This window comes from Arvicanthis niloticus, chromosome 2 (assembly GCF_011762505.2).
Source record: "Arvicanthis niloticus isolate mArvNil1 chromosome 2, mArvNil1.pat.X, whole genome shotgun sequence".
In the NCBI taxonomy this organism is placed as follows: Eukaryota; Metazoa; Chordata; class Mammalia; order Rodentia; family Muridae; genus Arvicanthis; species Arvicanthis niloticus.
Genome location: NC_047659.1, coordinates 136,973,570 through 136,989,569, shown reverse-complemented (window position 1 = coordinate 136,989,569; position 16,000 = coordinate 136,973,570). Strand labels below are relative to the sequence as shown.

Below are 16,000 nucleotides of genomic sequence, written 5' to 3'. Positions count from 1 at the left end.
CCTCTGAAAGAGCAGTCAGTGCTCATAACCGCTGAGCCATCTCTTCAACCCTAGACCCTGTTTCTTAATGGGCATCTTTGCTTTATTCTCTCCAAGAGAGGCTATTTTATCACAATCAATACTGGCGCTCCTGTCTATAATGTATGTTGTCCACCATCTTTAAATGCTACAACCTCTATCATGTCACCCCGACAGAGGAAACAGATAAAAAGAAGACAAGGGAAATGTGCATGGACACACATGGGGAGAGAGACAGTCAGGTGTTATCTTCCACCTGGGTTCCTGGCTCCCTGTGGGGGGACAGCTCCTATCACTGTGACCTGGGACTGTCTGTCACTTGAACCACAAGCTCCTAATGGCAGGGAACTTCTCGGTCACCACTGCCTGGCACAGAGGTGCTGGCCAGCTGACAAATGCTGGCCCTGGCCCTGAGCTGTGACCATGCCATCTGCCCAGCGGAGGGAGTGCTCCAGTGCTCACTGGTTGTGGCCTTCAGGGACTCACTTTGTGGGGGAAGTTACAAAGCTCAGGACAAAGAGTCCAACTGTTTCATTGTGAAGAACAGCCAGAAACTATGGCTCAGTTTTTCTTGTTGTGCACACATATCTCTATGAGTTACAGGTGTTCCAGAGAAAGTTCATCCCATAATGCCCTCAAAGGGACTGTTGTACCTTGTAACACTCTCCTTATAAGTCTTCCCGGGCTCTGTGACTTCATGACAGACTGGAGAACCATTAAGCACGCACTCAGACACTGGCCACGTAGCACCCTTCCTAACTAAGCCACAGAGTGAGACATTAAAACAAGCGTCTACCATTTCTCGGTATATAAGCAAACTTGGGCAGATTTTTCTTTTCATTATTCCCATGGGGCCCATTGGATTTAACTGTCAGCCTGGCCATCAAATACGGTTCCTGGAGGGCAAGCATGTCCATGGGAGTACAACCCCAGCACTGGGGAGACTGAGGCACGAGGAGATGTGAGGCCAGTCTGGGTTACAAAAGGAGACTATAAAACACACCGTGACATGCACACAAAAAGGTTCTTGGAAATAGCTGAACATGGGACAAAAATATAATCACATTCAGTTGCCTGAGGTGGAAAAATGGTGATGGTGACTTCCAACTTCCTTTAAAGCACAAAGGACTACGAATGAGGTGGCAGGAGAGCATGCCTGCCTAAGGTGGTCCTATTTTGTGCTTTTCTGTCAGGAGATCTCCCTCAGGCCGCTGGCCTTCACCCCTTTGCTAAGATTTTGTTAGTGACACCACACCAACCACATTCCAAACCAAACACCATTCCAGCCCCTGCACTAACACCAAAAATGAAAAAATCCAGCCTGCCATGGCTCAGGGCTCCAGGGATCAGCAACACAAAACAGCAAAAGTCCATGGGACTCAGGCAAGTAACGGATGCAGACACATCCATGCAAAGAAGCAGTGACCCTTCTCCAGGACCAAGGCCAAGACAGTTCTCACAGCAGGACCCAGGTTCTAAGCGGTGTGGTGCTTCCTCCCAGTTCATCAACAGTCTTACCAAAACTTTGCACACAGACAAAGCAAATGACTGTGGGTGGTCAATTTGTGACCTCTAGGTAGGCGGTTACAAAGCCAGGCAAAGGTCAACTCTATAATCCAATCACCCCCATGACTCAGGGAGTCTGCACATGTAAGCTCAGGCAGTGGCCACACTAGCAGTAGCTGGGAAGGTGGACTGGAGTCACTTGGGGAAGAACACTGAGGCTCTATGACCCAATTGTGCAAACACTCCCTATTACAGACCTACTATTGGGGTACCACCCAGAGCACCTCAGGGGTGTGAAGGTACTACATAGAACTTGAGCTCAAACCTAACGCAAGACAGTGGGGGGCACTATGCTGAACAAGCAGAATGTGGCAAACCATAGCTGGGGTCTGATGGCAAAACCCAACAGTCTCCACTTTAGACAAGAATCTCAAAAGCAATTTCATTCACCATTTGATACTTAGTAAATTATAATACATCTGAGTTACAACCTCAGAGGACATTTTCTATTTCTAAGGATGAACAGAGGTTCTTAAAGTTTTAACTGGGGTATTGCAAAAATGTAAAGTTTGTTCCTCTTAGAGCTGAGAGATCACGACGCATCCACAGTGAAGCCTAGCAGAGGCACAAAACTTCCTTCCACTCTCTCAGAAACACCAGACCCCTTCTAGCTCTTCCAGTGACTAAGAAGTTGAAGGCATCAGATGCAGGCTGTGCTGTCAAGCCAGTTCTTCTCACTTTGCATGCCACAGAGTGGACCCTATGCCACTCCTTAAAGACCCACGAGCAGCCAGGTATAAAGACCCCTGACCCCGGTATCTTCCCTCCTTGGGAAGTGTCTGCTCAGGGTGGACAGTGAAGGGTAGCCATGCAGCCTGAGACTAAAGCTTTGACATGCAGAAGCCTGCTAAGAGTAATCAGAAGCAAAGATGAACGGCGCCCATACGTGGAGCAGCGCTAAGGCAGGCTCTCAGGCAGCAGAGCCCATGTGTGGCACACTGCACACTGACCTTGACCCTTGCCCAGAGCTGACCACTTCAGACAAAGCAGAGTTACTTGCTGGGACAGTAGAGTGTCACTAAGCAAAGGAGTGGGTGTGGAAACAATGTCCAGGCCGCTTCCTCAGAACACTGAAAGGCCACTCCTGAAGTGGAGCCAAGGGGAGAACACAGGCAGTGCCCTATATTCAAAATGTGTCTTTCTAGAAATGGAGCCTTAATGCTGAAGGACATAAAATGAGCTGTGAACAGAAGACTAAAATTAGCACAGACCACGAACACACTCGTCATTTCCTTTATGATCAGTCTACAACTAGCATCAGTGTTGAGGGCATCTGCGAAGGTTGGAAGGGAAGCTCAGCTCTGCCCCTCCTTTGCCCAGAAGGGCCCCGGCTCCTGGACACTGAATGGACACTGACAAAGGGGGCAATCAGCTAATGAATGCAAAGGTAGCCAAAGGCAGCTGCCATTAGAGTCCCATTTGCCCTGTAAATACACAGCATGTTCCACACAGTTCTTCAGCGGTTAGAGAACCGCCACCCCCTCACACTGAAGACAGGAAGTTGTGGAAGATGGCCCACACCCATCTCCAGCTGCATGGCAACAGAAGCTGGGAGCTGCCACGCCCCCTACCTCCTCAGGCCTCTGTCTACTGAAGCCAAGCACTGCCACCTTTCCAAGGCAACAGCTTCCAAAAGTGTCACTGGGAAGACCATGGTAATCCCACCCGGGGAGTGGGGCAAGTCGCAAAGGAGGCCAGGCTGAAGGACAGCCCTTTGCGGAAAACACTTGCTCGTCAACCCTGGGCTTCTCACAGCGACTCCCTCTGCAGTGTAGCTGCTTTTGATTAATTTTGTGATGGGTTTATTTTGGGGTGAGGAGAGATGGTTCAAGCTTACAAAGGATGGAACAAGAAAACAGAATCTGCCATCTGCTCCTGGCCAGCATCAATGCTGTCACTCAAACTGGCCGAACATTGTCACGTGCAGGGAGAAGAGCAAGGGAGAGGACCATAGGTGGACAGTTCCCTACGCTGTGAACAGAAAGCAACAAACTGCCCATGGCACAGACACATCTAAGATTGACCCAAGAGAAACACAGGGAGACACAGAGCAGGCATGACCTGGCAGCCAGCCTGCCTTGCACACTGCCCTTCTCATGAGGTCGGAACACTCAATTCTCAAGTAGCCTGAGTTGTGCGGCAGCTGGCCTGTGGACCAGTCTGCACTCTCCACAGCTACTTTAACATGCTTCTTCTGCATAGAGACCCTGGTGGTATGAGCACTCACTATCTAATCTGAGGTAACAAACTACAATCACAGTCAATAGGCTTCCACTATGTAAATGGTTCTCATGAGCAATAAAGTGGATGCTGTCCCTGAAGCTGTCTCCAGAGCGGCTTATCTCTGCACTCTTCACAGACCAACGGCACTGTTGTCTTGTCAGGGGACACGCTAGTAAAGACAGCAATCTAGGAAGGCCTAGAAATGGTACATAATTGGGACACAGAACCCTCTGAAACCCAGTTTCAAGAGACAGTGGGTTCTCAAGTTCAAGAGAACTGTGAACCTGCTCACTGAGAGAGGCTAAACCACCCGCTCTAACTAGGGCTGCCACAGGGATGTGGCCTCATGTGACTGAACATAGCTTCCTCCTCAGTGGCAAACGGCTCCACCCCACCTTCAAGGTGACAGGAAGCAGAGTCAGGTACAGGATGGCAATCCCAGTAGGGGTCTCACTCACTCAGAGTGGAAACACAAAAGGCAGAACAACCAAAAGAATCACTCCACCCTCCTTACAGATGCCAGGGGCACTTGAGCACTGCCGCTTTCCCAGAGGAGCGCTGTGCAGTGCCCAGGCCCAGCAGCAGCTCCCTCACAGTCATATCTGTAATGCAGACAGCAGGCAATTCTATGCCCTTTTCTGGTCTATATGTGAGCCTGCACATACATACGTATACCTGTATTCAGACACCCAGACAGACACAGACATAGACACAGATACACCACACACACACACACACACCTTTTTAAAAAATGCAGCAGTCACCACTGGCTGTTCTCTCCCAGGCCCTGCTCTAAGTGCAAAGCCAGTAGCACACATTTCGCTTAGGGAGGGTCTGTTTTGCTTTTATCCTGCTAGGAGTAAAGACACCCTACTGGGATAGTGCAGCCCACACAATCATCACAGGAGAAATATACCCCAACAAAGCTGGGCTTGGGGTGCTGTTAGCCAGCACGCACTGAGTGCAGTCTGGTATTTTTCAACTGGATGAAGCTGTACTCAGAAAGACACCCTTAGGTAGCCCACCTCTGAAGAGAGCTAGTGGATACTCACTGACATGTGCCTTCCTGTGGGCATCTCTGCAACAGCACATGTCTTTTGAGTGGCCAGTCTGCTCAAAATGAACAGCAGCAAGGTAGCGCCTGGAAACTGTCATTTTTAAGTACCTCCTGTTGGGGAAGAGGTATGCTGGGCAGGGAGATGGAGATGGCCTGGTGAGTAAAGGCACAGCCGCCGAAGCTGCTGACCCAATTCCATCCCCAGGGCCTAGAAGGCAGGAGAGAATCAACTTATTCAGACTGTCCTCTGACTTGACACATGGGTGAACACACAACAAACAAACATAACACTCTTGAAAGAAAATGGTGTGACCATAAGATCCAATAAAAAAGAAAAAAAAGCACAGGACAACTACTTCTCAGAGATGCGGCAAAGAGCAACCAACACATCTTTAGAATGTGACTCTGAGAACCCAGTCCATCGTATCTGCAAGCAGTGCCACTCAGCCACAAAAGCCACAGACACAGCCCAGGCTTCTCCCTATATAGAAAAGCAGTTCTGGGCTGAGAGAGGAGTTGAGGACATGAGACCATTTGGTCCCCAAGGCCCCTTCTCTGGTGGCTCAGTAGGCGTTCCTGGCATGGACTTGGAAGTGGATGAGAAGAACACAAACATGCGTATTTTTCCCAAAGAAAACCTAGAGCCACCACTTTGCCAGTAAGCTAATGCTGGCTCCTGGGACACACGCGGCAGGGTTCAGGTCTTAAAGCATGTGCTAGCTAGCTGAGGGTTGGCATCCAAGAAGCTCCAGTCACAGACTAGACAGCATCCTGAGCATGTGCAAGTGGAATGAACCACCACACACAAGGCTGAGCAGCCCTCACTCACAAGCCTGACCTGTCTGCAGTGTCTGCAGTATGACCTGTGCCAAGGCCATAGGAGCATTAGATTCAGGCTTAGATACTGGCTATTGAGTGAGATATGTTCCTGTTGCCAGTTTTCAGACATTCAGAATCTACAGATTGTCAGGAAAGGCCTGGGATATGTCAAGCATGGTAGAATATGACTCTAGTCTCAGAATTGAGAGACCAAAGCAGGAGGATTGTGAGTTTAGGGCAGCCTGAGCACATGGTGAAAACCTGTGTCAAAAAGTAAAAAAGGGGGTTGGGGTGGGGGCAGGTCAGGTGGCAGAGTGCTTGCCTAGAGGGCTAGCCACACTACATAAACCCAGCACAGCGGCTCACACTTGTAACATAGCGATGTGGACTTGACGGTAAGGGTTCAAGGTCATCCTTGATACTTAGCCAGCCTGGGATGCCTATGACCCTGTCTGTCTGAAAAGAAAAGCTGCTGCAGCTTCAGTTAACGCTGCTGGGAAGGATGGCTGCGGGGTGGGAGTGTCTCCACAGTGAATGGCTCTGTCCAGCCGTGGAGACTTAGGTACTTTTCTCCAAGGCCGGCAGATGTATAAGCTCTCATCTTATTCAAATGAAGCCGAGAGCAGATGTGGGTTCCTTCTAAAATTACAACATAAGGGCAGCTGCCCCCAACCATGAGTCCCGCTTTTGTGAACTCTCAAGAGTCAGTTCCTCTGTTTTTACAGGAAAACCACCCAAGCACTGTCTCGAAGAGGGGGTGCCTAACTGTGGTACTCACTTTCCCACGTCACTCACTCGAGGAAGCCTCTTAGTAAGAACCTTGAATGTCCCTTGAGGAAAAAAAAATTACCCAACTCTTTAAGCTGCTAGTCACTCTGGCAGAGCTACCAATTTTTGAGCCTAAGCATCTGACCTGTGCAGCCCCCTGCAGTTCACAAGGGTTCTAGAACATTCAGAACTTTGATTACTGAAGGTAAACTTAACAGTCAGCTCAGGATTACTTTAGAAAAGGAACGGAGAGACAGGGGAGTGGAGAAGTGAGACAGAATGATGAGTGCCATCGCGAGCTCTGGCTGGGACAGTGGTGCACTGCCAGACACTATGAGCAGCGAGAGAGCGGAAGGCTATGCTCTTCTCTGGACAGTGAGTTCGAGAGATACAAGACTTGGCAAGGCTGCTCACTGACAAAGAACCATATCTTATTTCCCCAAATTAAACAGGTCAAGAATGGCTAGAGCAGAGGAGCCCACTAGGCCTGGAGAGAAAGCTGTGGTGCCACTGTGCTATCTGCTGAGCCTGTCACACAGAGGGAATGCTGTCACTCCTCAGGCTTCTGTGAGGTGGGCAGATGGAGCAAGTCTTATAGCACACTCAGCAGTTTCTCTGGGAAGCCACATGAAGACAACTCTGAGCTACTCTTTGCCTCAGGGCTCAAACACAGGGCTTCCCACCACAAGAACTCTACTGTCGGGTCCTCTGTGTGCAGACCTTCCCGACTCCATCATCAGCTTGGGATAGGGGACCACAACCACTCTATCTTTAGGCAGCCACATCCACACTACACTTGTGAGAACACTTACAGGTGGGTGCCATAGTCAGTGACCACAGGACATGTGGGCTCTGGGATGGACCAAGATATAAAGTGGCAGTTCTAACAAGCACAGGGCAACATCAAGCAGCGCACAAGACCCAGGATAGAGTTCCACAAAAGGAGGCACACCTTTGAGCTGCAAGGTACAAGGTAGATAGGCACACCGGATTTAAGTGTGATCCACAGTACAGGAAGAAAGCTTCCCGGGCACTGCAGGGGAATGGAGGCTCCTGGATGCCACGGGGCTAGATCCTGGGTTTGTTTGTTTGTTTGTTTATTAGCTTATTTACTTATTTATTGAGACAGGGTCTCTTTGTGTAGCCTAGGTTGTCCTGAAACTCCCTCTGTAGACGGGGATGGCCTCGAACCATGATGGCTAGAGATGCCTCTGCCTACCCAATGCTGACATTACAGGTGTGTACCATCACCATGTATGACTATTTTAATGTTTTCATAACACCCCGTAAGACCCAGACTCAATGAAATGGGTGGTGTCAAAGAACACCTTTAATCCTAGTACTCAGGAGGCAGAGGTAGGTGGGTCTCTGTGAGTTAGCGGCCAGCCTGGTCTACAGAGCTAGTTCCAAGATAGCCAGGGATACACAAAGAAACCCTGTCTCAGGACGGGGTTGGGGGAGTAGACACACAGCAGTGAAAGCCTCAGAGCTATTGTTAAAAATAGCAAAGCCAGTGGTGGTGGTGGTGGCAGCAGCACACACCTTTAATCCCAACTCTTGGGAAGTAAAAGCAGCCAGGACTACACAGAGAAACCTTGTCTTAAAGAAAGAAAAGGCACATTAGCAATAAACTGAAAGGTCTAGGGTGGGTGGGAGGACGCCTGGTTAGGAAGTAAGCCGCATGACCTGGGAAAAGGGTTCAGTGAGTGCTTGTTATGCAAGTGTGAGGACCCCTAGAACCAAGTAAGGCTGGACCCGAGGCCTATCCATAACCCAGTCCTGCTGTATGAGGTAGGAGACAGGAGAATCCCTGGGTGTTCATGAGCCAGACATTCTGGCCTAAGTAGCAGTGACACAGACATCCTGTTATGAACAAGATGCGAGAGATGGAAGAGCAACTCCCAGTGCACAGGTGCACGCGCACACACACAGACCGGACACACCTTCAGGTATACACACAGGTGCACACACACACACACAGACCGGACACACCTGCAGGTATACACACAGGTGCACACACACACACACACAGACCGGACACACCTTCAGGTATACACACAAGTGCACATGCACACACACACAGACCAGACACACCTGCAGGTATACACACAAGTGCACATGCACACACACAGACCAGACACACCTGCAGGTATACACACAGCACATGCACACACACAGACTGTACACATAATAAAATAAAGGCAAGCAGCTTAGCACCTCTGCAGCATCAACAAGTAAGCGCAGGCTTAGTGGGCTCTTGGGCCACTGAGGTGGGTGATGCAGTGACCAAGCAATGAAAGCGGGGGCTGGGACTCTCAGAGCTGGGCAAAGACAAACACTCCTACCTACTTTCAAAACCCACTGGGGCACTGCAGGTGCAGATGTCATCCTGGAAGCAATGACTCGGGTAGGATTCTAGGTTTCTAGAACATGCCCAGCCTTCGTGCCAATATTAGGGGCTGCTGGGAATGAGTTAACATCAACACTGCAGGGGGGAAGGGAAGGGACAAAATACACACACACTCAGGTAGGCTTCAAAGTGCTTAGGAACACAAGCCCAACGTGGAAGACTCTGCCAAAAGAATTCTGAAGGAAGAAACTGGAAAAGGGACAGGGGATGGGGTGGGGGCTGGGAGGCTTGGGTGAGTAAGGGAGCAAGAGATTAAGGCATAACAGGAGAATGGTGTCCACAGTGGGCCACACAGCAAGAGGCACTACAAAACAAAACAAAAACTAGCAAGCAAACAAAAACACAAAAACTCCCAAGGGCCAGGGAGGTGGCCAGTACAGTACTTGCCCAAATGGAAGGTACCATCCCAGTATCACCAAAAGAAAAAGAGAGAGAAAGCAATCATCTCAGTAGACTCGTATCCAAAATGCCTTCAATCTTAATATACCAATCTTAATATACCATTACTCAATAAACACCAGGTCCTGGGGTTCCTATTAAAATGCAAAGGTTGCAGACCAGACAGAGCCCAGCAGGGGATCTGGTAGTTGAAAACCAGAAAACCTTTTGCTTCCCCCCCCTCCCCCAGTTTTCCCACTCCCCCAGATGCTAGATTGGTTGTCCCGCTTACTCCCAGAAAAAGCCCAGCTACTGTAAGTATGCTGGGGACAGCAAACAAGGGGTGCTGCTTTCTTGGCTCTGCTGGAACCCCATTAATTTCCTACCCGCCCAGACAATTTCAAAGGCCTTCACACCTCCTCAAAGTGTCCATCAAAAGCCTAAATTTAGTTCATGCAAACCAGGGCAAGCAAGAACATTTAAATCTCAAGGGTCACTCAATATGAGAACTTCCCAATCTCCATGTTATACACTCCCACCCCCACCCATCAAAATAAGTCATGGAGTCTTGATGTCTTCTGCACAAAGTGCGGTTTTCCCGCTTTGAAGCAGTGGTGTCTAAATATTCTAAGAGCATCTCTTGGACCACGGCAGTATCAACTCTCTAAACTAGTAAGAAGTTTTAGGAACTGATTACTGATGTAACAGGACTTTAACCCAATCAGGTACTGGGTTCTATTTCAGAATGAAGGCAGCTCTAACACATGTCAGGCAGAAAAGCCATCTACGGTGGAGCTGTCTTTCCTTCAAGTCAGGAGCTATGGGATGGGAGATGCTCACTATCTGAAACAAATCACTCACTGAAAGTCACAGAATCAAAGAACTGAACATTAGAAAAAGAGCAAAGCTTGAGCAGCAAGCACCCCCTTCCACTACTGAAGGAGGGCAGTGTCCTCGGGCACTCCTTCCATCTGGTCAAGCATGTTCTCACCCTGGGCTAGCTAAGCCAGTCTCCTTTCTGACCAGCTCTCTACCTGCTCCTTCAGTCTTGCCATTCCTTTGCTAAATGACAGAAAGCCATTTTTACAGCCATTTCCTTATGCAAACAAATCTGACTCCACAGCCCTGTGTCGTCAGCCACCTGTTAACAGTAAAGATTAAAAAGCACCCCGGCTGCCTTCCTTCCAGAAGCTGTGCTGCCCGGAGGTGGTATTTTCCCCTAAGCTGCCACCTTCTCCAGCACTCAAAGGTCTGCTTCACCTTTTGTTCTTTGCCCATTTGTTTAGTTTGCAGACCTTGTTGGTCTGAGTAGAAAATAAATTAAATTAGAATAAGGAAATGATGCTGCCGCTTTGCTTATACAGCTGTAAGCAAAACTGCACACTCAACTATGACAAGCTCAAACAGGACTTTTGATAATGCTGCCCACTATGACACATTATCAAAGTTATTCAATTTTTTTCTCCACCAATTGTAAACATATTTCTTTGAACTCAAAAAAACAAACAAAACCAAAAAGGCTTGAATAAATTACCCTTTATCTTAGAAAACTAGCCTTACATTCACTCAAGGTCATTCAAATGCTGGTTTTAAAAAGCAGCACAATTGAAGCCAGCATGGTGGCACACATCTTTGATCCCAGCACTCTGGAGGCAGAGGCAGGCAGGTTTCTGAGTTGGAGGCCAACCTGGTCTACAAATTGAGCTCTAGGACAGGCAAGGACTGTTACATAGGAGGAAAAAACCAAAAGACAAAATAAAACAACAACAAAAAGGTCACAACTCAAAGATGAAAGGCGGAAGCACTTCCAGAAACTACAGATATGCAGGGTGGCACACTCCTTTAATCCCTGCATTCCAGAAGCAGAGGCAGGAGGATCTCCATGAGTACAAGGCCAGCTTGGTCTACAGAGGAAGTTCCAGGACAGCCAGGACTACATAGACAAACCTTGTCTCAAAAAACAAACAAAAAACCCAAACCAAACAGAAGAAGAAGAAGAAGAAGAAGAAGAAGAAGAAGAAGAAGAAGAAGAAGAAGAAGAAGAAGAAGAAGAAGAAGAAGAAGAAGAAGAAGAAAGAGAGAGAGAGAGAGACTATAAAATATTTACCCTAGGAAAGCCCAAGGGTGCAAGCACTTGTGGAAAGGCTGCACAGACCCTGACATTTTACTTGTGGGGCTTACTAACAACTTACAAAGTGTGGAGTAGAAATCGGAGAAGAATGAGAAAAACAGATTTCAAAGCCAGCCCACTCTGCGCCAACAACATTCTTAACACAACTTTAACAAGGCTTAGATGTCGGGGCAGGCCACTCTGACCTAAAAGCGTAAAAAACCACAATCTACCATCACTTATTTATGATGCAAATTTGTTACCAAATCAGTCTGTTTCAGTATTAAAGATTCAACTGTCTCCACTTAGGATGGTCTCTTTAGCCAACAGCCTCCACACTTCAGGGTGGCTTACAAAACAATCTTCATGTGCTGTTGTTACATTGGGATCCTCTTGCATTTAATCTGATATAGAAAATCTGCCCACAGATCTGACTCCTTAGTGGAATCTGTCCAGCCAATTCAGAGACGAGACGTGCAATACAAATGTTACTATTGATTGCTCTACTTATACAGATTACACTAGCTATAAATATCAGCCCCCAGAAAGCTGATGTACATCACGGCCCAAGCAAAAAGAACCCTATCAAGGAATCTGGAAATCAAGGCCATCCCAAAAAAGGTTTTGTCAGTCAAGAACACCGAACAACAGTCTGAGGCTTTCTACTTTCCTAAGTGAAGCTCAAAATAGATTTCAATTCTCCAGCTGATGGGTCTCACCCGCTGTCTTTTGAACCTATAAGCTGAAAGCAGAATAAACGGCCTGCTCTCTTTACAAAAGGAACAGGATCTATTTTGCACATGCTTATTTAAGATGCCTGGCGAGTGTGGTTTTGGTTAATCCTCACAACCCCCGCACTGACATTTAATCAGAAGACTTATTTTCTTTAGAGGACTTAGCTGCTTGTAAAGACATCTTTGCCTTTTCAATTCACTGTTTCATACATGGCGGGGGGTTGGGGTGGGGGGTGCTACTTTATTTATGAACCACCAAAACCTCTCAAGTGGACCGGATCTCAGAAAACAGAAACCATCTCAGTCCACGATCAAAGGATAAAAGACAAGGAAAGAGGCCATTTAGAGAGGGTCAGGCAACTATAGGAATGGATTATCTGTATCCCCCTAGTTAGACACCTAACCTCATGGCTTGCCACTCCTTGGTCTATTCAAAGAACAAGTCCCTAGCAGCCCTGCCGTGATCCCCTCGACAAGGCAGCAGACCCTTTGCGTACAGTCACCCTCCACCAGAACAAGTCTTTCTCGTCTCCACACTTGTCACCAGCTCCAATGATCTGTATTTGAGTGTCTGTGTGACTACAAGCCTCTCTGGAGGTAGGATGAGTCTACGGTGGCGTTGAACACACACCATCTCCAACGCCTAGCACCAAACAGACCCTCCAGCTCACGTCTAACAAATGAATGGACAGGAAGGAGGAAGAGGACTGTCATCCTGGGGCCTCCACGACCGCACACCCAGGTCTGAGGAAGTGAAATGTGCGGGGGCTGGGGGTGTCGGCGAGCCCACCCTCCTCCCCAGGAGACAAAGGAAGAGGGCCTGAGGGTGGTCCGGTCCAGACAAGGAAGCGGCAGGGGTGTGGACCAGTGGGGACAAAGGGTGGCTGGGCCATGTTGGGGTCGGGTTGGGGGGGCTCGGAGAAGACACGGACCGCGGAGAGATATAGGCGAGTGGGGGTGTCGCAAGGGCCGCGAGCCCCACGCGGGGTCTAGGGCGGCGAGGACGCGCGACAAGGGTCCCCTGAGCCGGGAGGGTCGGGGAGACGGCGCGGCCTAGGGGCCCCCGGCTCCGCACCTGGTAAATAGCCGCCCAGTTCCCAGCCTTGTCGATCTGCTCGAACTCCTTCTCCATTTCCATGGCGGGACGGGTCGGCTGCCCGAGTTCCCTCGGCCGTCCGCCGCGCTAGGCCGCGTCGCTCCGCGTCCCGAGGCCCGTCGCCCGCCACCACCGCAGCCCCAACCTCCCCAGCAGCGGCTTCTGCATGTCAAGCCGGCAGCCGGAAGTACGCACCCCCGCCTCACCGCGAGCTCCGCCCTTTCTGCCGGAGGACCAGTCAGATAGCGAATAGGCTTGCCGGCACTTCCGCGGGGGCGGGACGGGGCGGGGCTTAGTATGAGAGGCCTGAGCCAAAGGAGATGACCTGCTGCGCGCGCCGCGTGCCGCTTCCCGGGTTCCGCGCTCCGGCGGGCGCGCGCCCGTTGCCCAAGCGACCCCCGGCGGCGCGCCCACGACTCGTGGGCCAAGGCGGGACTGGGGGAGTATCTTGAGTTCGAGCCTCAAGCCTGCCGGTTGAGTCAGGCGACGAGGGCGTGGCCTCGAGCTGGGCGGTTGAGTGGGAGCGGCGTTTCCTGTCCCGTTCTTTCTGTTTTTCTTTTTTTTTCTTCTTCTTCTTTTTTTTTTTTTTGTCTTGGTTTTTCGAGACAGGGTTTCTTTTCATAACCCTGGATGTCCTCAGAGTCGCTCTGTAGTCCAAGTCTAGCCTCGAACTCCGGCTGTTAAAGGTGTGTGCCATCACTTCGGGCTCCGTTCTTTATTTTATTTTATTTTATTTATTTATTTATTTGGTTTTTCGAGACAGGGTTTCTCTGTATAGCCTTGGCTGTCCTGGAACTCACTCTGTAGACCAGGCTGGCCTCGAACTCAGAAATCCGCCTGCCTCTGCCTCCCAAGTGCTGGGATTAAAGGCGTGCGCCACCACCCTCCCCCCGGTCCGTTCTTTATTTTTAACTCAGGGTCACGCTATTCCAGGCTGGCCTCCCACTTGCTGTCATGCCAAGGATAACCTCCTATTTGCTGTCAGGCGAAGGGTGATCCTCTTGCTTCCACCTCCCACGTCTTGGAATCACAGACATGCATTGTGGGGGATAAACCAGACCTCCATGCATGCTAGGACACACTCGGGCCACATCCCAGCGAACAGAGTGTTTGTTTCAGACAAATGAATCACTCTGTAGCCTGAGCTGGCCTGGAATTCACTACGTAGCCTAGGCCAGCCTCCAACTCCGGATCTGCCTGCCTCAGTCTCCCCAGTTTTGGACAAATGCTAGTGAGTTCTGGAACAGCCAGTTACACAGTGAGACCCTATCTCAAAACAAAACAAAAAGGGAAAAAAATCTTCCTTAGGGCTTGATGGTGGCTCATAACCACCAGTTCCAGGTCCTCTTCTGATCTTCAGGGGCACAGCGCATACGTGTGATATCATACTACTGTATGTACATACATACAAAACCATCATACAAATCTAAAAACATGTTTAAAAGAAGAAATCTTCCTCACTGAAGTCATCAGGGTGCAGATTGTGTGGTATGTTCCGACTGCCCAGGGTGAGCATTGAGTGTTGATTCTGGTGCATGGACTCCTTGAAGTATATGTGAAGGGCAGGGTTGCCTTCCCTGGGGAAACGTAACTGGAACTTGGAGTTGTAAACAGTCATTCTGGGCTCAACATGGACTAGAAAGGGAGACTTGGGCGGGATCAGCGTCCTGTGCCCAGTGCCAGCTCCTGGTGTGACAAAGTGACTTCCAGCTTGCTCTTGGGGCCCTGTGTTCATTTATTCTCCACAGCCACCCTCACAGAGGCATTTTGATTCCCATCTTAGGGCTGACAAGAGCAAAGCACAGAGACAAAGCACTTGTGGACAAGCCAGCATTCCCAAGCAGGGCTGGCAGGTAAACATGTCTGTAATCTTAGCCCTTGAGAAGCTAAGGCAGGAGGATCATGGAGAATTCGAGGTCAGCCTTCTCGATGTATGTTCCTGATACAGAGTAAAAAAGAAACCCTGTCTCAAAACGCCACAAACAAAGCCAGTGGGAGAGGGGGCTGGGTTCCAGCCTGACTGGTGGAGGATTTCCTGCATAGGAGCCAGGCTGCTGGGGGCAATAGACTTGGGTTCTAAGACCCACGATGCAGCCCCGGGGTAGATTCCTGTTAAAGCCTGCATCTTGGTTTTCTCCACTGTGAAAGAAAGCTAAGACTGCCTACCTCATAAGAGGGGTTTACAGTATCGAGGGGCTTGGTCACTTTTCGAGTAGTAGCAAACAGGTAGGTAGATTTATTTGTTCCCATTAACATTAACTATATGTGCGCCACAGGACACGTTTGGAGGTCGGACGACGACTTGCTAGAGTCGATTTTTCTCCTTCCATTGTGTGAGACCCAGCGATTCCAACTCAAATCTTTAAACTTGGCAGCAAGCAGCTTCCCCCCAGGGAGCCGTCTGGTCTGATGATAAACAACATCCTTAGAAATAGAATAACTCCACTAAGAAAAGTAAAGTTGGCCGGGCGGTGGTGGCGCACGCCTTTAATCCCAGCACTTGGGAGGCAGAGGCAGGCGGATTTCTGAGTTCGAGGCCAGCCTGATCTACAGAGTGAGTTCCAGGACAGCCAGGGCTACACAGAGAAACCCTGTCTCGAAAAAAACCAAACCAAAACAAACCAAAAAAAGAAAAAAGAAAGAAAGAAAAGTAAAGCTGATCATCCTGGTGAAAACTTGGAGTTTGCCTAATTGAAGTAGTTAGTTGCCTATGTAAGCGACTCTGGACAGGTGGGCTCTCAGCTGAGGTTACTCAGGCTTGCCCAGGGCTCCTCCCCCCCAGGGCCCCTCCCCCCACCTCCACCCCCAGCGACTAGACCCC

The 16,000-nt window shown here is 49.5% G+C and overlaps 1 protein-coding gene across 2 annotated transcripts in view; it reads right to left on the bottom strand.

The window, feature by feature from the left end:
• Ptpn1 (protein tyrosine phosphatase non-receptor type 1) overlaps positions 1-13,369 on the bottom strand; it is a 47,631-nt gene extending 34,262 nt beyond the window's left edge. Inside the window, exon 1 of one of the 2 annotated variants that reach the window (XM_076930280.1) lies at positions 13,159-13,369. In XM_076930280.1, the coding sequence (XP_076786395.1) occupies positions 13,159-13,221 (63 nt within the window). In that variant the 5' untranslated portion in view covers positions 13,222-13,369. The remainder of the gene's footprint in view (positions 1-13,158) is intronic. The other variant, XM_034494563.2, reaches the window with a different exon arrangement.
• Positions 13,370-16,000: the final 2,631 nt, after the last annotated feature.